Source organism: Brassica rapa, chromosome A09 (genome assembly GCF_000309985.2).
Source record: "Brassica rapa cultivar Chiifu-401-42 chromosome A09, CAAS_Brap_v3.01, whole genome shotgun sequence".
In the NCBI taxonomy this organism is placed as follows: Eukaryota; Viridiplantae; Streptophyta; class Magnoliopsida; order Brassicales; family Brassicaceae; genus Brassica; species Brassica rapa.
Genome location: NC_024803.2, coordinates 31,078,412 through 31,104,181, shown reverse-complemented (window position 1 = coordinate 31,104,181; position 25,770 = coordinate 31,078,412). Strand labels below are relative to the sequence as shown.

General features: G+C 30.6%; 1 protein-coding gene and 1 pseudogene across 2 annotated transcripts; both read right to left on the bottom strand.

Moving 5' to 3' along the window:
* Nucleotides 1-1,956: 1,956 nt before the first annotated feature.
* Nucleotides 1,957-11,405, bottom strand: LOC103840767 (homeobox protein knotted-1-like 6). 2 transcript variants are annotated; one of them, XM_009117286.3, is made up of 5 exons: nt 10,299-11,405; nt 9,836-9,961; nt 9,609-9,747; nt 2,420-2,658; nt 1,957-2,337 (listed from the first exon to the last, which is right to left on the bottom strand). In XM_009117286.3, exons 1-5 carry the CDS (start codon nt 10,620-10,622, stop codon nt 2,179-2,181), a joined length of 987 nt encoding a protein of 328 aa, XP_009115534.1. In that variant the 5' UTR covers nt 10,623-11,405; the 3' UTR covers nt 1,957-2,178. The 2 variants fall into 2 exon arrangements, with proteins under 2 accessions (XP_009115534.1, XP_009115535.1); XM_009117287.3 differs by having other exon boundaries at nt 2,420-2,655.
* Nucleotides 11,406-11,621: 216 nt separating this feature from the next.
* On the bottom strand, nt 11,622-22,008 carry LOC117128262 (annotated as a pseudogene).
* Between the last annotated feature and the right edge of the window lie 3,762 nt (nt 22,009-25,770).

The window sequence follows — 25,770 nt, the reverse complement described above, 5'->3', positions numbered from 1 at the left end:
GACATCAAAAAGGACTGGAAATGGATGTGCAGATGTGTTATCTAAGTCAGCTTTTCAAAATATTATTTTTAGTTCAAATATCATTTATGTCCATTTTATTTTTTTGTCCATCCTTTCTTAAACATCTTAAAATAAATGATGCTAATTAATAATAAACTTTTAGCTGGCAAAAAAAATCAAATTTGTCTAACTAATATATATGTATTTCTCAATTCTAAAAAAATAATGTACAATATTTTATTACATTATTTAAAGAATATAAAATAAGACTACCTAACATAAATATATTTTTTAAATTTTCTTTGTGGAAATCATTATGTTGTTTGATTGTTGTACTTGATTAATATATTTGCATAGATATTTGTGATAAATGAATAACTATATTTTTATTATCAGTAAATAATATATATTTATTATATAATATAAGAAAAATAAAATTATTTACTTTTTAAACAAAGTTGTCTCATGTTGGGGATTCAGTTATAGACATATAATATTCGAAGGAGACATTTTATTGTTATCAATCTTCTTAACAGTTAAGAAACAAATCTAAATATCAAAACAATATCTCATACGATCTCTCTGTGGAATAACTGCTTTGAAGAAATTGAATTTAAGCATCAAAAAGGATTGGAAATGATGTGCACATGTGTTATCTAAGTGAGTTTTACAAAGTAATACTATTCATAGTTCATATATCATTTAAGTCAATCCTTTCTTAAACATCTTGAAATAACTGATGCTAATTAATAATAAACTTTTGGCTGGCAAAAAAAAATCAAATTTGTCTAATTATCGCTAATATTTTATTAATATTGTCTAAAAAGCTTTCAATTGATATCATAGTTTAATTTTTATTAGTTTTTTTGTTAATTTTAGAGTTTTTTGTATATAAGATTTTTTTCCATATTAAGCTTATATTTCTTCACATAATATATATATATCATAAAAATTACCATCAAATCAGTTTTACTTATTTATTATTTTGTTTTTAATGAAAATACACTTTTTAAATAATTTAATTTAAAATAAAATTATATATTAATTTGTTGTATTCTAACAATTTGATTGATTTAATTAATTTGCTTTGGTGGATAACTTAAAAAGTTTTCATATGAATCGAAGAAAGCAAGCTTATATTGTTATATTATATTTATTTGTGTATATGGAATCTATATATAATGTTAGTGTAATAAAGAAAGAACATTATTTTTTGTAACTTCAAAAAGATACATTATTACAATTTAATTATTTAAAATTGAATAAAATGGTAATTAAATAAATCTAATTATTTTTTTATCTTGTTTAGTTGGATTCTCATGAAAAGAAATCGATAGGTTAAACAAATGTTTCAAAATTTGTTGTGTTATTGTTTTGTTTATAAATTACAAAATTTATTGAATTGATATATTTAATTATTGCACCCTTAAATAATATTTTATTAAGATATTAGAGAATTATGTTTTGAGTTGTTTTGTCAAAATTATACAAAAATTTATGATTTTTCATATTTGTCACGAAAATTTATATGTTAAACTTACTTTTACAAAATTCTTAACTTTGTCACGAAAAAAAATCTATGGTTTTTCATATTTGTCAATGTTTTCACATTTTCAAAAAATATATTAGCTTAGTCACTTATTTTTTTTTTTTACAAAACAAAGTATTGAAGTCTTGAAAATTGAATCCATATTATTATAAATGTACATAAAAGTTTGTGATTACATATTTAGTGATTCTTGTATGTGTCCAAGAAAGTTTTAATGGCTTAGTGGTATATGTCATATATTTATGTCAGACTAATTCGGGTTCGATCCTTTCCTTTGCATTGTTTTTTCATTTTTTACGAAAAATAAATAAAATAACATAACAACTTTGGACTCTCTGATTGGACAATTTTTTGTGCCTACGTCAACACTTTAAAAGGAACTTATATTCCCTTTTTTTAGTATAGTATAGATTATAAATATAACCCTTTTATTCACCGATAATAATAGTTACAAAGCATTGATGGGCTTGTCCCTTTGTCCTTTCCTACATGTGACCGAGTAAATAAACCATTCATGTACCCATTTTTTTTTCTTTTGTCGGCATAGCAAAGCAGAATTTTTACGAAGGAAACATGTCAATAACACCTCCATTTCTTTCTTTTTAATCCAACGTTAAATACCATAACTTTCATTCCTCGGTAAAGAATGATCCACTAGAGTCGTCCATCATCGCAAAAGGCATATTCTCTGACGGTTTCCAATGACGTTTTCTTTGGTTTATAAACCAATTGTTGATCTGTTTCTGGTCTAAACCCGTTGCATCAGCTAAAGCTATCTTATCCCCTTCCTGTACACATTCACATGATATTCTATCACCACCACTAATTAAATATATAATTGTAATTATGGTTAGTGTGTTTTTGGCTTACAGTAGGGTATGGCCACTTATAATGAACATTCCACCAATCAAGAAGAGCTTGTCTTGCTTCTTTTGGTAGCTTTCCTTTCTTTTTCTTCTTTGAAAACTCCAGCTTTAAAGAACTTATACGGCTCCCGAATTTACGCAGCAGTCTGTCCTTGAGATCACGATCTTCGCATATTTGTTTCCCGTCCTGTAATATCTCATCGCCTCCATTCAGTTCCTCGTCGGATGAAACTGCACCATCTTCTGCACATGCAAAATTGACAGTCAAATCAGTAGCTTTTATGCCGTTAGAATGAAGTGAAACATATATCACATGCACGTCGATATTAATGGTTAGAGAAAGTTAACAGAAAACAGAAGGAAAACCATGAACATGGAATCAAATAAATAATAACTCTATAGTTAGAGAGCTGGCTTGTCGGCTAAAACGGCTAAATGGCTCAATAAGAAGAGAGGGCAAAATTGGAAAAGAAGAGAGAATTTCGAGGGTGCACACGATTGTTGAGTGCAGCATTCAAAACAAAACCGCCGCAGTGAATAGTTACCTCCATTGTCATTGTGTCAGTAGAGAGGACTAATAGTCTTGTCTCCATGAGGACACATCCCCCACACTTGCCCTACTTTATCATCCAATTTAAAGACGACACGTGTAAATACTTAATACATGTTCTGTGAACCCCCTGAATTTACGCTTCACCTCACATTTATGTTCTTCTCTTCACACAACACCCCAACACCCAAACTTCATTTTCACTTTTTTTCTCACTCTCTCCCTTTTTAATAAGTTAGTAGAACATTTTATATTTACATGCCCCAACGACTACTGACCCACTTACCCAGGGAGCTTCCTGACATCAAACTCCACCCCAAAAGATGATTCAAGAAACATTACCTGATTTCATAATAGTTTTGACTGTGTGACAGAACAATTGCGTCCGAGAAAGCAACCGTAGTTACTACTGAATTAAAAGAGTTCACTTTCAGTCAGTCATGCACTAACAAAATAGTGAACTAACCTAATACTATTACATACACACAATATTAGAGAAATTATATATTAAAACAAGTAATCCTCAAAAGATGAGCATTCTGCTTGTAACCCTCAACTAAGATTAATATCCAAGTTTGCGCATAGAAAATAAGTAAAAGATTTAATAATTGAACTGAAACATTACAGTCCAAAAAACTTTTCCAAAGAAGGGTAAGGCATGCACTAGGTTATACCACATAACTAGTTGAAAGTAAACTGTAACATACCCTACGAAGTCATCTAATGAAATTACTATAGAGATATAACCCAAAAAGTCAAGAATTACACAGAGGACCGGTCATGTCATATTATATACACAATACTATCAGAGAGAAACCATTGAAAGCGAAGCCTTAAGGCTCATATTACATACACGTAACACATACATGTGGATGAGGTTAATAGTTAAATGACAGAAAGCTAGTTTGGAATTACATTATTACATTTTCAGCTATGCATTAACTGCTTGAAAAAATAGGGTTTGACCAAAGAAGGGGTAACATGCAAATAAGTAGACACGTGCAAGTAGCGTGCCTCAGAGAGACATAATACGACCCACCAAGGGAACAACGCAACCACAGGAAATGACGACCACTACTTACTATATGCAAAAGAGTTGAGAAAGATAGAGAAGCATAGTCACATTCTTATAGATGATTTGATTGGGGGTGTAGAGAACCCTATGTCTCCTTTTTCTACTTTAGTAAATTTTTAACCAAATCAAAAACAAAATCTTATGAAAGAAAGGTAAGGTGGGGTCAATGGTGGGAGATCACTAGCGGAATACACGGGAGTCCATGTGACTCTGAACCTTTAACTTTAAAGCTTATCATGCAGTATGCTCCTCTTTTCTGATCATTGCAATATTCTACTCTTCTATATCATATATGCAAAACATCTACGATGTTGCATGCAACATTAGTAATGATACCTATCCAAATATAAGAGAAATATACACTCCAATAAAGTCAATAGGACACCATCCTCTCCCATCAAGCTAAACCATCACTATATTAGCTATAAAAAAAGAATGTGAAACTTTGTTTCCGCTAGTCCAGAGACAACATGAACATATAGCCTAAAAGTTTGTACTAGTTGTGTAACCACACCAGCTCAAAATCGCTTAGTCCAAAAGCGGAGAAATAATAATCTAATTTAAATTAACTTCCGGGAACTGAGTGGTTGTATTACTAAACTAGATTAACATGAGAGAAACCAAACCAAATCTTTTTTATTAGTTTGTGAACCATTCAGGTGCCACAAAACGGGGTTTTTCAAGAAGAAAGAAAAAAGAAGGTTAAAGCTCACAACTAATTAAAAAAAAAAGAGAGATCAGATCGTCGAAAAGGCACGATGTACTTTGAACAATTTTAAAAATAATTAATCACCAACATTCGCCCACCATTGAAAACCTGCAGTGATCTATTTATCAACCTTTTCCAGATGATTCTCTACGCAATCTCTGATTAATTAATAAAAATACGTTGAAATGTTAAGTATCAGCAGCTTTTTCCACAATAAACAATAAAACCCAAGTACAAGTTAAGTTGCATTAGAGATCTACCACATAAGGAAAACCCTGCAAAGCTGGAAAAGTCCACCGCTTGATTTCTTTACAGCTAGTTCGTTCAGGTGAAGTTTCAAACTAAGTTTTCTGATTAAAAAAAAAGATATCTAATACACTATCAGTAATTCCATTAATGGATCAGTTAATTTGTTAATGGCCACAAAAACGTATTCTGCCATAACTAAGAACCGCAAAACACATCAAGCAAACGCACAACAAAAATGCACTTTTCTAAAGCGTTTCATTCGTATATTAACATAAACCTAAAACCCATTGAACTGAGCAACTTAGTCACATGTTAGTAGTATAAGTCCAACAAGACGCCAAACCCACGACATGCAGATAAGACCAGACACTTGGCAATGTCACCACTTCCGATGATAAACAAAAATCTACATGGCGTTTTTGGAATTTGAACTTGACAGAGTCAATGGTATATCAAGGAGTTTCTTGAGAACAAACAATAAAAGAAAAATACTCCCTCCGTTTTTTAATATAAGTCGTTTTAGAGAATTTTTTTTGTTTCAAATTATATGTCGTTTTCGGTTTTCTATATAAAATTTATTAATAATTAATGTTGTATGACCAATGGTAATATATCTTCTATTTTTCTATTGGTTGAATTGTGGTTAGGTAAATAACTAATGATGTTTTTGTTTAGAAAATATAAAAAATTAATGATTTTCTTAATATACGTGCATAGCTGTAAAACGACTTATATAAAAAAACGGAGGGAGTAACAAATAACAAATAAGAGAGAGAAGGAGAGCGATAGGAGAAACTCTTTTAGCAAGTGTCAAACATTTAAGAAGATTGGTAAATATCTCTATACTAGGTTAAGAGTGTGAGGAATAAATATTATATATATATATATATTATTTTTAAATATTATATATTTTTTACATATTATGAAATAATAAATATATATTGAATAATTAAAAATTTAGTAACTATTACCTATATAATTAAATTAGTATGAATACTTAAATAAATTTTATTTATCCATAGAAACACTTTTTTCTATTTTATATGTTATAAAATTAAGTTTAAATGATATTAACATAGATATATTGTACATTTTTAATATTGACATATGTTAAAGAATATTTTATACTCATATTAATTTTTATCATTTGTATTTCTTTATAAAAAAAATTTTAAGTCAATGATAACAATAAAAATTTATGGGATGTTTAAAAGTTTTAGTAATTTATAATTTTAAAAACATTCAATGCAAAGTTTAAAAGCTAAATTTAAGTTGTCAATAATTGTTTAAAATGTTTATCAATAAATTTCAAATCAAATTCGAAATTAAAATACTTATGTATTTTATATGATATATATTATTTATTTTTAAAAAATCTTAATATGCATATATATAATATTTATTAAATGAGACTTCCTACTTATGTAATTTCGTAATTATTTGTATCTTGTTATAACATAAAGTTTAAACCATGGATCAAAAAAATTTTAGTGTGAGATTTTTAACAACTTTAGTCATTTATATTCGTTTTATTAAAATTCAAAATATAACATATACGAAAAAATCTAATTTTTTATTGTATAGTTAATGTGGTTGTTTAATTTATTTTAAAATGAATAAAAAATGATAGAGAATAGACTAATTTTTATCAAATCTTTATTATTAAAAATCATTAATTGTCATATACACTTTAATCACATTAGTTAATTCTGTGATTTTTATTTAAGGAAACAACGAAGAACATTTATGATTAATTTTAGTTAGTTTAATAAAAAACTTATTATATATTTATATGGACCAACATATTTTTCTAAAGATTCTAAAAATGATTATGGTGATGACATGTGGCTACAAAAATATATTGTAATGTTTCTCTTTTAATATATTGGAGATTATTATTTGAGAAGTAATTTTGTTTATTCGATAAATCATTAGTCCAATTAATAATGTTACAAAAAGTTATTTAAATATATATGGTACGAGTTTAGAATAAATCATTAGTCCAATCAATATTATTATTAAAAAATAAATATAAATAAATATAAATATATATATATTTTTTGCCATAAAATTTAACATATTTATCTATCTATATTATTATTTGAGAAGTGATTTTTTTACAAATGGTTAAAATCGTTGTTACCATTAATAAATAATTATATTTTAATTAATTAATCAGTATATATAATATTTATCATATCAATCGGTTATAAAAATACTATTTTGTTTTAAAATCTTAATATTGGTTATTTTAACAATGAAATTCATTACGATGATAACTTCGAGTACTCAATTTATAAGAATTTAAAATCAGGATTATTTCCACAAGTTGTCCGTTTATAACCCTGATCACATGATCACGTTACTCGGATTGACTAACAAATACACAATGTCTTTTGCAACGAGACTACTGTAAATGATTATTATAAATTTAATCGTATACTACCTTAATAAATAATTGAGTGCATTAAATATATAACTAACCATAAATCCATTATAACAATATAATTATTATTACCTAAATTCATAAATAAAAAAATTACGAAATAGTAAAACAAATCTGTAAAATAAATTTATGAAATAGTAAAATAAATGTGCTGGTTTTATCTGCATGTTTTAAAGAGAATATTTATGATAAAATAAATGTGCTGGTTTTAAAGAGAATATTACCTATTAGTTTTGTGTTTTCAAATTATTTTTTTGTTGTTTTATTCATGTTGCTGGTTTTAAAGAGAATATTTGCCTTCTTACTTTACTTCATTGAGTGAGATTATTAATATGTAGTTACATTCTTATGGTTTTTTAGATTCCAATGATGTTTAAATGATACAAAAAGAAGAACAAAAAATTAGAGAAAATGATTCAAACATAAATTAATAATGTATAAACTAATAAATATACAAAAGATATATAAAAAAATTTAGTGAAAATATATCAAATTAGTTTTTAATCCAACAAAAAATAAAAATATTCATACAATACATTTAAACCAAAATAGTAAATAATATATAAACGACAAAATAAAAATTAACTAAAATTATTAAAGCATGAAAACCTAGGATAAACTATTAAATAACATAAAAATACATTGAAAAATAATAAATATAATATAAGTAGAGGCTAAGAAAATACAAAGGTAATGTTATTCAATTTATTGTTTTTGTTTTTTTATCTCATGATTTTAAAAATCTAAATTGTTGATAATATATATGTTTATTTACTTTTGTTATTTATTGATATTTTATGAATTGTGACTGTTTATAATGATTTTAATACCACTCGAATTCAGTTCAATCGCAAGTATAATAAGTATTTTATTACAAATCGAAGGTTTTTAATTTTTTATTACTATAAAAATATTTTAATTTAAATCTACATCGCAAAAAATATGAAATAAAAATATAATCTAAAACATTGATGACCAATATGAATATTAAAGTTATATAATTCAGAATATTAATTTAAAATATATCAAATTTAATAATTTGAAATTTATATATAAATAAATATCAAAAGTAAAATTTATTAAGTGTATATTAGTCCGCACAAAAAGCTAACCATCATCTAGTATATATATACTCGTGTTGAGAAACCTAAGGAGTCTCTCAACCAATGCGAATGGCCTAAAGTTCTCCAGTCCAGTGTATTCATTAAAAATAGTAGGAGTTTGTGTGGTGTGTTTTAAAAAAAAAAAAGTTGGAGTTTGTGTGGTAAATGTTTTTCCTTCTGAAGACAAATAAATATGGTGAAAACATTGTTATCCTTATACTCAGGGCCTACTTCTACTAATTCAAAAGTTATTTGTGACTGTGAGTGATCATAAAAAAGTGTTTTTATTGCTAATAAAATAGTTGGTTATCCAGTAAGAGAAAAATACAGTAAACAAAGTTTTAATCATAATCTAAACGAGAGGTTAAGCAAAATAAGATCGTGAAAATCAACAAAAAAATATTGGTAACTAAAAGGTCATGACTAGGTTTTCTGTCGATGGGTTTTCACGGGAAAAGCAACTAGTTGGAAAAAAATATACCAAAATTTCAGTACGCAACAAGACTCTGAAACGTCAAAATCAGAATCTCTACCGCAAAAGTTTAAGATCATTTTTCTTTCTGACATGGAAAGAAAAGAAAAAAGGGTATGAAGTTTTAAAAATGTATGATTTCAACAAAGATGAACAAGAAATAAAAGAGTTAGGAAAGCCCACCTCATGGCTACACATTAAATTAAAACTGAGATAATTGCCTCCAATGCAATTAGACACTAAACCACGAACTAAGAAGCAGTCCAAAGACACAAACACACAAAACATAAAGGAAAGTGGCGGTGGAGATAAAAGATGTGACTCAGCTACTCAAAAATCTCCTACAAAACTTAGGGTTTTATTTTATTTTCTATTTTGTACTCTCACTGGAAGACCTAGGGTTCTTGAAATCATTAAGCTCCCAATCATATGAATCAAAATTATGGAAACCAATTATATATCCTTCTTGGTTAGTGAGGTAAATTAGTGTAACGAGTATATCCCGGAAAGCAGTATAAATCTCACACAAAACAGAAACATCACTGAGAGATAATTAACCAAATAAAAAAACTGAACCAGAGAGACATACCCGAAAGTCCTCTGTCAGACTCAACACCAGTGCATAGGTTCCGAAGCTGCATCTCGATTTTGTTCAAGAAGGTCGTAGCCTCATCAAACGGCCTTGCGAGATCCGACTTGTATTTCACCAATATATCGCAATACGTTTCCTGGAATCACACCAACCCATAGATTTATCTAAGTAAAAAAACAAATCCAAAAAAAAAATTCGAGAGGGAGTGTGAGAGAGATAGAGACCATGAATTCATCAAGCTCAGGATCAGCTCCGAAGGAAGAAGACAACGGGACAACGTTTTGCTTATGCACATGGCTCTCCCGTTGAATCTCCTCCAGTAGACACGCTATCTCCGGCGGCGCTCCGACCTGCTTACAGTTATAAAAAAATAAAGAATATTATTACCAAACATATAGTTTTTGTTTCTCCTTTGTCTTAACCATAAAATTATAAGAAAACAATTGATAACGATAAAAACAGTTTTGAATCCTCTCAATCTTAAACGTGATTTTTTTTCTCGATGAAAGAAAGAAGCAGCCTAGAATTCTGAAGTGATGCATTCAAGAACGATGAAGATGCTCAAAGTTCTTGAAGAGGTAATAAAACTACAAAAGTCATCCTTATGAGCACAAAAAAAAATCAAAAGACAAAACATACAGAACGCAAAATCGAATGAACAGTGAACTAGCGAGCAATAAAAATCACCTTCTGGCAATCGATGTAAGCCTGGAGTAACCGAGGATACAAAGGATGACAAGCGATCTTCCCCTTGATGACACCGAGAGAGACTTTATCATCGTTTCTTGGAATCTCAGGAGCGATCGACGCAGCCTCAGACGACAAAGCGGAGGCGGCTGCTGATAGTAGTTCGTCGGATCCGAATACATCAGAGACACGATTGTCTCCAGCGGAGGAGCAAAGCAAGGTTTGGTAATCAGAAGGAAACATGAGATTATCAGGAGACATCATAAGCACCGCCTTATCTGAGTAATCACCGTCGGTTGGATGAAAACCGTACATTCCATCCATCGCCGGTACGAACTAACGTCTTCTTTCGAGGTTCTTTTCTCTGTAGAACAACGAAATAATCGATGAAGAACTGTATGAAACCTTTGGTTTAGCAAAACTTTGCGATTTTAGTACAATAATATATCGATGGTAGTGTTGTTTCTGTGTAGGGAAGAGAGAGAGAAAGAGGGTGAAGGATTGGAGGCAGGGATCATAGTTTCTTTTGGCAAAAACAAATAAACAAATAAACAAATAAATAAAAGGTAATGAAAAAATAATGAAACTGTAAATTACGAGAAAGGACAATAAGCAGCTAGCTATAGGGCTCAAGCTTGAGGCTTCTTCATCTATAGCTTGAGAGCTGAGATAAGGCCTTCCCAACTTATCTGTTAATTTTTGTACATAAGGTTACGAATTGTGCCATGCCATCATTTGCACCATGAGGAAATTTGAACATGTTTTGGTTTTCAATTGAAAGTGAGAATGTTGATACTCCCTTCGTTCCTAAATGTAAAACGTTGTAACTTTTAAGTAAAACACGGTTATTAAAAAAATTTATTTTTATTTAAAATATATTATTAAAATTATAAAATTAAAAACAACTAAACCAATTACAAAATATAACTATTAAATTTGATTGGTTATACAATTTTTGATAAAGTTAAAATTATCTCGAAATATGAAAACATCTTACATATTAGAACATCAAAATTCTTCTAAACATATTATATTTAAACACGGATGAAATATTTTTAGCTATTTGTCAACGGTTAGAAAAAAGTCAACATAAACAGTATAAGCCAAATCAATTGATACGTTGTAATGATTTAGTATGTGGTTAAGTCTTGGTTTAATTGTAAAATCTGGATTTATGAGCCATATGGCCATATATGTAAAGATGATTTTAAAAATTTGTTTTTGTATAAGCCAAATCAATTGATATGTTGTAATGATTTAGTATGTGGTTAAGTCTTGGTTTAATTGTAAAATCTGGATTTATGAGCCATATGGCCATATATGTAAAGATGATTTTAAAAATTTGTTTTTCTGAATTATATATGTATTTTTATTTGTCCATCACTTTTTATCAAGAAATATTAGAAGGAGATGAAAAAATTTTACATATAATTATCAACAGTAATTTTAGAACGGGAGAAAGTAAATGTGAGGACATTTATCTAGACCAGAAAAATTGATCCGAATCAAAACGAAAACAATATTTGACTTGTGTTTGGATCCTATCAATTATCCGAGCATACCATATATTCTTAGAAGCAAAATATTAAAATGAACCGAACAAAACCAAAAATCAAATGAATATCTAAATTATATAATATACATATTTATAATATTAATTATATTTACTTTTAAAATAATAAAATAATTTTAAAATGTTTATTATAAACCGAAATACAAAAATAAATTACCAAGATAATTTTTATCCGAAATATTTAAACTATATGAATTATTCGACTTTTTTCCAAACCACCCCCCCCCCAAAAAAAAATCTGATATTAATTAAAAACCTTAATTTTAACAGAACCTGAATGCATATTAGCCGGTTTCCAATTTTTCCACTCGAACCGAACCGAAAACTGAAATAATTCAACCAAACCGAATTTTCTAAACACATGAATGGATCTTCAACCTCTAAAATTGAAAACCCAAATTAACTCAACTGAAACCAAACCAAAAACTGAATACTCAGGACTAGTAGAGAAAATATGATGCACATTGAATATATTGTTATAATTTAAGAATTAGTAAAAGATCTTTTATTTTTTTCATATTTTCAAAAATATACCGTCTGTTGAACATTATAGAACACACATGGCAAAAGAATAGACTTAGTAATCCATTCAGAGTGGCAATCGAAACGTTTTTTTAACATCAACATAAATAGACTCAATCAAATTATGTTAACCAAAAAAGGCATTGTGTGTCCATATTGATAAAATAGGACGATTGACTTCGTCAACCATATAAAAAAGTATCAATCCTTGTATTCTGAGTCTTAGAGCAACATTATCAATGGCAACTCTTAGCAAATATCTTAGAATTTTTAATTACTATTTTTAGTCTAAGAAGTTTTCTAAGATACTTAAGTAAAATACAACATTATCAATGGAACTTTTCAAAGGTTCTTAGATATAAAAAATGCAAGGGCTCCAGTTTGGTATCTGTCAAAAGTTTCCAAACACCCAATTTCAAATTATTTACCAACACGTTAGGGATCAAGATAATGGTGGCAAAAATCACAAGAACAGCTAGCCGTTGTCTTGATCCATCTTGGTTGAACAAATAGATAACAGCAGCAAGCTTGAGTATTAGCAATATGTCAAGCTGAAACGCAATCTCAAATCTCCGTACCACCACTTGCCTTTGACCTGCATGTTGTTGCTGCTGCTACTGAACTTGACCACCTTGCGCTTGGTCCTCTCCCCCAGCCTCAGTCTCTTTGCTTGGTCTAGTCCTAAACCATCAACCCAAAAGAAGATAAAAACCATCAACCCAAAAGAAGATTCATCATCAAGCCTACAGCTTTCTACCACAAAGTCATCTCAAAAGCAACTCCACCAGTGATTTGAACCTAAATACGATTCTTCTCCATTACACTACTCAAGAGTAAGTAAGGAAGGGGAAGTACAATACAAAGCCTACACCTTTCTAGCACTAAGTCATCTCAAAAGCAATATCACCAGTGATTTGAGCCTAAAGGATCAACTTTACACAGTTTTTCCTAGTTAAAACAATTCAACTAACAAATACGATTCTTCTCCATTACACTAGTCAAAGAGTATCTAATGGAAAGTACACTTACATGGGAACATGGTAAGTGAGAGGAATGAGATAGTTTAAAGGAAGACCAGCCACATGTACAAGAACCGCATAAACACCAGCTCCACGGTTCGTCTGTTCATCGTACTGCCCAGGATTCGACCCGGGAACAAGACCCGGATACAAACCCGGATACTATGGAGAAACACCATGATCCGGATCCTGATCAAAATTGAATCATTGAGTCAATTCAAGATCAAACCCTTGAATGATCTGAGAGAAAGGTGGAAGCTTTACTGTTCATTCATCACTTATCCAAATCAAAATACACGAACCTGAGGCTTGATCTCAGCATCTTCGGGTTTCTTGTCAGAGGAAGGTTGCTGTGACGTTGAAGAAGACGCCTTCTGCGGATCTTCTCGCGTCTCCCTCAGCATCGTGCTCTTTGTCTCCGCCACGGGCTTCGCCGGATTTTGCTCACCCAATCGCCTGCTGCCACATAGCACTTAAGGACCAAGCTGAAAACTTCTTAGTTAAGATCCGTTTGTATTCTTTTTAAGTGTTTTTGATTTAATTTTCGCCCCAAAAACACTAAGATATGGGTCTAAGAAGTGCTGATAATGTTGCTCTTAGGAACATATTTTAGCTGAAAAGTAGCAAAACTTCTTGCAGGTGTTGAAATTCTTCATCCAGTATTGCAAACGAAGGTTATTCCTCTAGTTTCGAAACTAATTTTACTAACTAAGAACAATCTGTTGCAAAGGTAACATTGAATTGTCGAAGGTTACCCATACACACCATTGTCCAAATTAAGGCTTCCATTTCCGCGTTTAGTGGTGAAAAAAGAGGTTATAATATTTTTTTGTCTCCATCAAACCATCGTAACCTTTGAAGCTATTATACCAACTTTGTCTTGGAAATATTATCTATTTTTCTACGAAGCATCATTAAAACACCATTTATCAATCCTATGTGGTGTACTTCGGGATTCTTCATCTCCAAGAGGTTGTCGAAATGTTAGAGTCATTATTTGTACTTTGTAAAAGAGACTAAACCAATATCCCACAAGATAAAGTGAAAAATAAGATATTTTCATAGAGATTTTGACTTTTTGTTGATGATAAAATTACCAGATAAATTCAGACCCTTGGAAACCACAACGAAATGTGCATAGGATATGGATATGAACATAAACTGTAAAACTTCAGTATCGAAACCTAAATAGGAACTTTGTATTCGTTATTTCATATAGCTTAAATATATCATTAATGGTTATTTGATTTTTTTATATTTCAAAATGAAATAAATTTAAAATATAGTTGAATTGTGCTTTAGTTTTTTTCTTCCTTCAAAAAATAATATTCTGAGTATGTTCTTTTTAATATTTATTATTAAATTTTAATGGTACTTTTATTTTTAGAACTTAAAAATATAACCCAATTATAATTTTATTTTCCATAAATATTAATTATATATCTTAGAAAATTATTAATAATTTCACTAATATTATTGATTCAATGTATATTGTATTAAAAACTAATTCTGTATATAACACAAATATTTGAACTTTAGATATAAAAATATTATATAAAAATTAATGATCAGTTGTAAATAGAAAAATCTAGCACTAAAATGAAGTTGTAAATAGTATTTTCTTAAATTTAATGCAATACTATTTATAAACTTTTTTTACCGAAGTACTTTTGAAAAATATTTTTATTTTATCTTTTAAAAATGTGGAACCACGCGAGATAGTCTAAACTCAAATGATGTAAAATATGGATGAGTGGTTGATACCAAGTTACAAACTATTGTTGTAAAAAAAAAAGTTACCAACTATGCATCATTTGGATATGAATGTTGATATGCTTTAGCTAGAGAGGATAGAGATAAATGTAGATTGCACCACCTCCAATGTAGGATGTTTCTTTGTACGGAAAATCGGGTCTCGAGAAGCGTATGTTCATTCCTAGACAAGAGTAAGACCCTATGGATAATTGTTCGGTTGTTCCTCTTTTGTTGTAATTAGATTTAAATTAGCATCTACGTCGTACACATTTAGAATAGTTAATTCTGAGTAAAGCAAGCTTGTGGATAAAACCAAGATAAAATAAACGAGGGTCTAGCCGTCTAGGCATAGGAGCTGCAAAATCAGTGGTCTTAGCAGATTTGAAATCTTTTGGGCTCATATTCTGATGTATATTGCTAGACACGTTATGGTTAGACACTGGATGTGATTTATGATCCATGCCAAGTGATGATGTTACATACATAATTTTTTTGAATCTACATAACGTCAATTTCAATAAAACACCAAAATTTCAGATGTAATTTTATCTCTAATGAGACAGGAAAAATGACACAATCCTACGTGTTATGTAAATAGTGCTACACAAAATTTCATATCATACTATTTACCATATTAAATATTAATAAATAATACATTTATTACTTATTATTTAATTATAGAGAGAATTGTACTATTAGTTAGTTTTAAGTTCAAGTAGATATTAAATTTCTATTTTATTTATATTTTAATAAATAATATAAATAAATGAATATTATCAATTGTATAAAATTTTAATTTCAACTAACATTTTATATAAAATTAATTAATTAATATACAAATTAAATAAAGAAAAATATCATTTAAAATGAACACTGAAAACATAAAATCACTAAAATTTAAAAAATAAACATAAAACCTAAATATAAAAATATAATTAGTCAATAACAAATAGTTAAAGTACTAAAATTATTAACACTTAAAAATAATATATATTATTATTGTTATTTAAAATTGGGTGTTATGATTATAGATAAAACATAGTTAAACATCAAAACAAATTTGGTGTCATTTCAACACCAAATTTTGTGGTATAGTTGGAATGTTCCTTAATGACTTAGTTAATGACAATGAACCAATTTATTAACTAGACATAATCAATTCAGTATGTTTCCTGGTTTTGTTATTGTATACCCTCTGTTCCTTAATATTACATATTCTAGAAAAAATATTTGTTTTAAAAAGATCTATTTTTTACATTTTCAAGACATATTTTATTAATTAATTGTAAATTTCAAAAAACTTAATTGCACATATTGAATTTTTATTGGCTTAAAATTACGGAACAAAGATAAACATAAAAAAATATGCAAATTTAATGTGTTTTATTAATATGTGTGAAAAAACTAGAATATGTAACATTAAGAAACAAAGGGAGTATTAAGTTCAAATTGGTCATAATTTGAAGAGATAATATCTAGAAGAAGAACACTTTAACAAAAGGAGAATAAAAACGAGGAGCAGTTACAATATTTCGAATGGACCATTCTTTTAGTTTTGTCGACAGCTTTAGAAGTCTATCTTATAGTTTCTCTTTAGGAAGGTGGCATCTTCTGTTATACTACTTTTGATATAAAACTTGTTTATGTTTTTTTTTTCTCTCTCTCTCTTTTAAAGACAAGAGAAAGTCATTTTCACTTTAAGGTAATTATAAATTATTGCAATTAGTAACCAGCTTAACCAACTAAAGGTTCTCGGGTTCTGAGAAAAAGAGAGAGAAAGTAGATCTGTTTGGCTCCGGCGTACGGCCGGCGCGTGATCGTGCGTGCCGGCGCCGGAGCCCTTCTTCTTCCGTTTAAATGTTCATGTTTGCTTCTCCTTCGTCTCCTCTCACCTTCCGCCTTGTTTGAGCTCTGTTTCAGTCTTCACGCTTCGGTGTGGCTCGGCTATGGAGTAAAGACGCGGTCGTGGAGAGAGAGCCTCGTGGAGGAAGTCAGTTCGTCAGACTAGATTAGAATCCGGGTGGTGGGGGCTCCTACAGCTCCATCGACGCCGGCCTTTCTCCGGGAGATCGAGGCTCACACAGCTCTATCGCTGCCGGTTGTGTCGCTGGGAAGGGGAGGCTAATACAGCTCTACCGTCGTCGGCTTTGGTCTCCGAAGTGTGGAGGCTTTCAAAGCTCTACGCTGTCGGTTTTTTTTTGTTGGTTATTTGGGTTGGATTGAAGGAGATCTCGTGAGATGATGAAGATGACGTTTTCAAGAGAAGAAAGCAAAGTCTGTAGGCTCGGGTTTCATTCCCGAGTGGGTGATTGGGAGATCTGGATGAGCTCTCGGTGTGTCCGATTGATGCTCTCTGTAGAAGGATCTCCGGTGGTGAAATTTGGTGTTGCCCCCAGTTCCGATGTGGCGCCGTCTTGATTTCGGCATATCTGTCGGTGGCGTCATGTGGTTTGGGTTTCGGTCTTGTCGTTTGGTGATCATATGGGCCTTAGGCCATTATTGTATTTCTTTCGGAATTTTGGTTTGGGCCTTCGAACTTCTGTAAGGTTAACGGGCTTTTGCCCTTCTAAATTAATGCATCTTGACGGAAAAAAAAAAACCAGCTTAACCAACCTTTGTTTTTTCATATTAAAACTAACTTGATGAAATAACGATGTTTCTTAGGCTGTCTTAGTTATCATGTAATTTTTATCAAATCTTAAATGTGGATTACTATGTTTTTAAATAGTTGTTAGGTCGAGTTTGTAGAAATAAACTATTAAACTTATGAAATTAGTATGCGTTGGAAACGTAATATACCTTACAAGGAAGGAAGGAATGAACGTAATTGCGATTTTAGTAATGTCCGAATATCTATATGATGGACCACTTGGATGCTACATGTTGAGTTTTGTGCTATCGGAAGTAAATGCAATGTTTTCTTAGAACTCTTATGATTGGTTGTTCGCGTAGCTAGGTTTCTCCTATTTATTTCATCGTTATAGCTGGGCTTAGTGATGTAGATTCTTTTTTTACTGAAGATTCTTCTCATTTTCTGTACCTATCTCCCTACCTATTCATATATAATTCGAATAGTTCTATCACCAAATAATGCAACGCGAAATATACACATAGATTTTTTTTAAATTCGTTTGTGCAGATCTGTTTTTTTTTTCCAAATTCTTATTTTTATTGATCAAATGGGCCTAGCCCACCGCCGAAATCCGAGTACACCAAAGTACAAACCAAAAAGCCCACAGAACTAACGGGCAACTAAAAACGGCCGAAGCCCAAATAATGAAAATGGCCCAAGACCCAAACATCTACGTCGGAGCTTGACCTAAACGCGCGTCAAAAAGGCATGGGCTTTAACACGTGTAAGAATCTGGCTCATTCGCCCGCCACGCGTCGTCCGCCTCGACTTGAACGCCCCATCCTCGCACAGCCACCGACACTTACCACCGTCACCACGTTTCGCCGGAGCTCTGAGACTACAGAGCCTCCGTGAGACCATCGCTCTTCTACGCCGCCTTGTCTTCCCGCCGGAGAGTTCAATCGTTTGAACGAGATCTCTTCCGCCTATGAATCACCGGAAATCCTAGACAAGCAAAACGAGAGCCACCGCTATCCTCCTCTTCTACATCGTTACCGTCACCAGAGAGCTTCATCTTCTTGAGATTTCATCCGCTACGACCCACGAGCCCAAATCTGACCCACGAAACACATCAAACTTCATAACCTCGATCCAGTCACCACAACCCAAAAGACATGGAGTTCCACGACGGCAGCGCGGAGCTTTGTAAGCCTCCACTCTCCGTGACTAAAAGCCGACGAAGAAGGAACTGACTGAACCTCCTCTTCTCGAAAGCTAGAGTGGCGTCGGTGAAACTGAGAAAGCCTCCACCACCCCCCCCCCCCCCCCCCCCCCCCCATAAGGACCGGCGATGATGGATCTAGGGTAGCCTCCATCTCCCGGATAATACCGACTGAACATGCAAGCCGCTCCATCTTCACCGAGAGCCTTCAAACGACCGTGCCGTTACTTCATAGTCGAGCCACCTATGATGGAGAGTCTCGGCATCAGAGCTCCGACAAGGCAATCGTTGACGGGACTGTGAAGACGAAGCGGAGAGGACCAGAGACCATGAAGAAAAAAGTGCTCCGGCGACGGCACGGACATTCACGCGCCGACCGTACGCCGGAGTAGATCTGACTTCTCTCTCTTCTCCAAATATAGAGATACAAATTATGCAGCTAAAAGTCATAAAATATATAATATTGGTGTTTCATGTGTGATCCTTCAAACTATCTCTAATGGTTTACTATATTTTTCCTCTAAAATAAAAATAATTTTGTAATAAAGTTGGATGTTACTTCAATAGTATTATATTTTAGACTGAAAAATATAGTGATGAACAAAGAAAAAACAAATTATTCTATATATAGAATAAACCTATTTTTTACTCTATTATATAGTAAAAATAGAATAATGTTGAAATATTTTTATTTTAAATTTTATTCTATAGCTAAAAATATAGTGGGATTAAAGATGATCGTAAAACTAAGTAAGGAAATTTACAACTGTGTCAGCCAATTACTGGCTTAGGAAAAAACCTCAATGTTTTGTAGATACTGTGATATCTAACTTCCTTTTTTAATTGGATGCGATATCTCCTTTTATTAGTACTAGTAAAAAATTTGCCACCCAAAAAATACTAGTCGAAAATAAATTTCCCTGTTTTTTTTGTCGGGAAATAAATTTCTCTGTTATATTTTTGGATTAGCTTGATGCTTATTGTTCATGTGTCAAGCATTTTCCAGGTTTCTCCATATATGTAGTTATTATAGTTTTGGCTCATTTTCTATGGATGGTAATAATTTATAGAATATATCGTGCAATTAAACGTAACTCTATGACATTCTAACTGGTGTTACCCATTACACACAGTTGGTTAATCAAAAACGAGTTCCGTAGTTAATAATTTATCTTTATAAGCTCTACTGGATCGTGAAGTGTTCATCATTTTAAACTAGTGTTATTGTGCTGTTTTATTAATTTTTGCTGGTAATAAATTACTAAGAACAACCTTATCGATAAAAAACTAATAGTATTTCTTTGAAAAGTCATATTAATACTATAATTATCTAAGTAGATTTTAATTTTTAATATTATCTGAATCAATCACTAAATGAGATGTGTTTTCATTTTGAGAACATCAGATTATATTAGAAATTCAAACTTAGTCTGAGACTAGATCCAAACCAAAGAGTTTGTTACACAGACAAAATTTTGCAGAGGCATTAGCATACCGTTAAATATTCTGAGAATGATACCAAACTGAAAAGAAAGAAAAAAACGATAGATGATTTGATGTTCGATAACACTCCAAAAAGTTCCACCGATCTTTGATTTGTAGAGATGAATTCAAGTGAAATGTGTTAAATAAAGTTTTAGACCGTATCTAAATATTTTTTTAAAAAAATTTAAACTCTTCCCCACTCTCTCTCATGCTTTTATACAAAATAAATTTATTTATTAGAAATCCTTTGAGAACCTAAGTGATATAGCTGCTCTAATATTTGAGTTAGCTTATTCAGACACATTCTCTGAACATATAACCGATCACTTTATATAAGGTTTCCCTTAATAATGATTCGTAGAACTGAGAAAAGCCAGTAAAAATAGGAAAACCTATTTTCTAAGCTAACCATACCACACAATCAATCCAAAAAGAATCTGCAAATTTACTAGCTCTGAATATTACTGATGCGCTCAGCAGTAGTTTTTACTTTGAATATATAAAGAAAATCCACAAATTTTGTTATTTAAACCATATCTAATAGCTTTATTGTTATTTTTACTAAAAAAACCACATTTATGATTTCTCTTGAATATTTTCTTTCAATGAATCAAACATCAACAAAAATAAATAACATGATTTAAAAATGAGAAATTACATAAGAAAAAAAATCAAAATTAAAAAAAGATTTTGAGTAGTCTTCACGCGCTAAAAATATTTTCTCTGGATTTCTTTTCGGCGTTTTCGTTTCAGAGGTCACCGTCCGTGAAGAGGCGTCTCTTCTAGTTATTGTGTTTATCGTAACAGTTTTTCATTGACGGTGGTTTACAATCCGGCGGAGACGCATCTCTTCTTTTCCTAGATCCGGAATAGTCTATGTTGCGGTGTACCACGAAGTGAGCTCCGGCTCTGGTGGCTCGTTGGACTCAACAGTAGGCGCTATGTACTTGAGGACGTGCGGAGGCTCGCTAAAGTTCGCTAGTTAGCTCATCGGGGCCAGAGTTTTTACTCCGACGTTTTGGGAGGGTTTCAGCGAAAGCAGTTCTTACGGTAAAATGGTGGTTTCTTCAGTGGGGTGGCCTTTTGAAGCTTGGATTTACTCTTGGAAGGTTGATTTTGTATATGTGCGTTGAATCTAGGTTACGAGAGACGACGAAGCGACATCGGATGCGCCGAAGATGGAGAGCAGAGTCGGACTTGGTGAATCTGACGTCGTGGCCGCGAGACATTTCTGGGAGTAACCCCAAATTTGAAGTTTCACTGTAAATAGATCTAGTTGCTGGTTCTGGACACGCCGGCGACGAGAAGTTTCAGAAATGTCGGATCTGACAGGTGGCTCGGTCCACCAAAGATAGAAGCTATGTGCTTCAAGTCTTCTTCCCCACACTTGTTTCTTCCTCTGTAGTGTCTGTTCATGCCAATGCCTTTTTTGAGGATTTTTAATTATTATTAAAAAAAATCAAAATTCACAAATTAATCAAATTTTTATTCTCTTTTCTCTTTTCTATTTCTATCTCTCTCTATCCTCTTTCTTAATAACTAATTTTAATTATTTTTTGGTTATTTCACAAATCAATACTATTAAAAGGGAAGGAGTCTAAAAAAATCTACCTATAAAAGTTGTTTGGACCATTTCATATAACTCATTATTTTTTGGTCTTACCTTAAATTTATACTAACAATGTTGCCATATATTTCTCTAACAATAATTTAGTCAATTCTTTTATTTATTTAAATCTCACTCCTAAATCCTAATCATTACTATTATTATATTTATCATTTTGATTTTTACTCGTAAAAGCATTGAAACTAATGTTTTATATTATCATTTTTATCATATAATATATGATTTAAAGCAAGATAAATTACAAGACATATATGTGTACATTCTAACTTCCTCTTTCGTTTATAATAAAGTAATCATATCATATATAAATTTTCCCACTAAAATCTCATATCATATACTAAACTTTCAACCGTCTATAGTTTGATAATATTTTCATATTTAAAAATGATTTTTCTGAATATTCATGTTACCTTCACAAAAATGAAGAAATTCATTGGTTCTATTAAAACTAACCCGACTTCACGATATCAGTATTGATTATTCAAGATTTTAAAAATTATTTGTTTAAATATTATACTTTTATATACTTTCACTTAAAACGAATCAATACTATTAAAAGGAAAAGAGTTTTAAAAAATCTAATATAAAATGTTGTTGGAGTTATGTATAACTATTTATTATTTTTCTGATAATACATTAATCATTCTAATCATACAATATTTTAAATATTTTTAACAGATCTTAATATTATTTCTTATGATACTTTTACTCAGAAAAATATTTCATCAACCATGTTTTTGTACAATAACGTTAAAAATCTATATCAAAAAGTTATTGGACCTGATATGGACGTAATGAGTCCACATCTGTTCAGGTATTTAAGATCCTAAAAGAATTCAAAATATATAAAAAATCTGAAAATATCTGAAACACGAAAAGTATTTGAAACTACAAACAAATACCAAAAAAATTCAAATACCTAAAAATTTAAAATCTCATTCAAAATCTAACACGATGAACTGAAAAATACCCAAAATTTTATCCAAATACCCAATTTTTTTTTTAATTTGAAAAATTTACCTGAAATCAAAACTCTAATCATAAACCAAAAACTTAAAAAAATATCTATAATACCGGAAACATATTCGTAATATCCAAATATACCTAATAAACACATATTTATGATCGGGTCTAGGGTAGGACCCGAACTCAAACAAAGACCTGCGGATAAAAAAAACATAATAGGTTATCTTTTCTCGACATGAACTAACCTATAATTTTGAGTCGGTTTGGTTTGTTTTTTTGATCCGGATATAATTCTCATGTCGAAAAAAACTTACGTAAAAGTGTACAAATAAAATCTCAAATAAACTAATTTGTAGATTATATAGCTGTTAAAAATTATGTTTTTCGATATAATAAAACTTTGTATTATAATATAATCCAACAACCCCGCGCTTTCCAAGCGCGGATCAAAATCTAGTAATCCTTTTAAAATCACCCAGTGACCAGCTATATATTATGATGGGGTGCGTTGCTTTATATTTTCCAAAGACTTATTCTTGGGTTCACCCCCTAGGATGAACCTCTAGGTACACCCACCAATAGAATTGTGTTATTTCATATTCGAAATCTTTTAAAAAAAGAAACAAAATATTTTCTCAAGATATAAGTTATATTATATTTTTAAAATAAAAAGGTAAAAATAAATAAATTAAGAAAAGTAGTAATCAAAAAATATATTTTTAACGTTCTCAGAAAAATACTAAACCCTAAATCCTAATCCCTAATTCCTAAACCCTAAATCATAAACCTTTGGGTAAACCATAAATCGTTGGATAAATCCTAAACTCCAAATCAAAAACACTAAACACTCAATGGTTTAGGGTTTAGAGTTTTAGGATTTAGTGTTTTTGATTTAGAGTATGAATTATTCAAGGGCTTATAGTTTGCCCAAGGGTTTATAGGGTTTATGATTTAGGGTTTAGGGATTAGGATTTAGGGTTTAGTGTTTTGCTGACGACGATAAATTTTTTTTTTAAATTCGCTTTCTCTAACTACTATTTTTTTAAATTTTTTAACCTTTTTATTTAAAAAACATAATATATTTTGACAATATTTTGTTTCCTTTTCTAAAAGATATCGAATTTGAAATAATGAAATTCTATTGGTTGGTGAACCTCTAGATTCACCCTAGGGGGTGAACCCAAGAATGACTCTTTTCCAAAAGTATAAGATGTGCTAAAGGGTCTTTCCGTTGATGGACAGGTTGATTGACACATCCATTTTCGGGCCAGGTTGTTCTAAAATTATCTGACACAAAGCTATGGTTCCGTATGAATCCATATAAAAACAAACATTGCTTTGGTCCCTCCATCTCACTCCCTTGTATCTCCACCGTTGTTCCTGACCAACATTTATTGATATTCTGGATTACTAATTTAATCAATACACGAAGCTTGAACAGCTTGTTCTGTCCCGTAAGATTTGAATTGATAGTTATATCTGGTCATAGCAATAACTTTAGGCTTAGAGCATGATTATTAGTTAGAAACCACGTCAGTTTCTAAAAGAAAAAAAATTAATATTTCATCTGTTTCTTATTACTTGATGTTTTACTACAATACATAAATATTAAGAAAAAATATTTTTTATCAAAAGCATCATTAAATTATATTCACTCCGTTTCAATATAGATGATGTTTTAGAAGGTTTGTTTTGTTTCAATTTACATGAAGTTTTGAGATTTTAAGAAAGTTTTGAAATTTTAAGGTTAACTTTAACTTTATTGGAAACTGTTCAACCAATTAGATTTTGCAGTCTTTTTTATAATTGGTTAACCAAATTTAAAATTATATTTTTTAAATATTTTTCTAGAGAAATGTAATTTTCTTAATCTTTGTGCACTATTACAAAACATCAAGTATTATGAAACAGAGGGAGTAATATAAAATTAGTTTATTTAATTATAAATAAAAATAAAAATAATCCAGTTGGTTATACAGTTTTTTGATAAAGTTAAAGTTACATAGATTTGTGTAAACTTCATCTATTATAAACAATAAAAAAAAATTAAACCTGTTGTTAGAAGTTTTACAGTGAGAGTTTTTGTATACTCTATTTCCTAATTTAACTAATTTTTCTTTTTCTTAAAAAATAAATACTCTCTCTAGATACTATTAATGAAGATGTTCTTATAAGAGAGCAACTCCATTAGTCATTTTTGTTAGGGTATCTAAGGATTATAAAATTAAAAAATATAGATAAATAAGAGAGAGTAACAACTGGTTCGTTGCAAGAATCTTTGTTCGGACATTTTAAAACTTCTGTTTCCATCTGGCTTCGTGTTAATGGTCATTTGGTTTTATTAATTAAAAAAAATTATTTTAATTTTTTGAAACCTTATGGGGAGTTCTAACCAATAAGGATGCGCTTATATATAGCCTAATATAAGAGTGTTTACATAAAATGAAGGAGGTAATTCCCTATTCAGTTTTTTGGAAGCATAAATATTCTAATATAATGGAAAATAAAGTACTCAACAAATTTAAATGTGAACATACCTGTGCTTGGAAGCGAACAAGGTACTAATCCAAATTTAAGATGGACCTAAGAACGTATGGATAAAAAAACCTGATTATCGCAGCTAATATTTCGGTCTTTGATGTTCCTAATCAAGTCCTCTATTTACGCACCATCGGTCCATCACCTCTTGATGGACGTAGGCCAAATTTTGTTTTATATTAAAATAAAATTT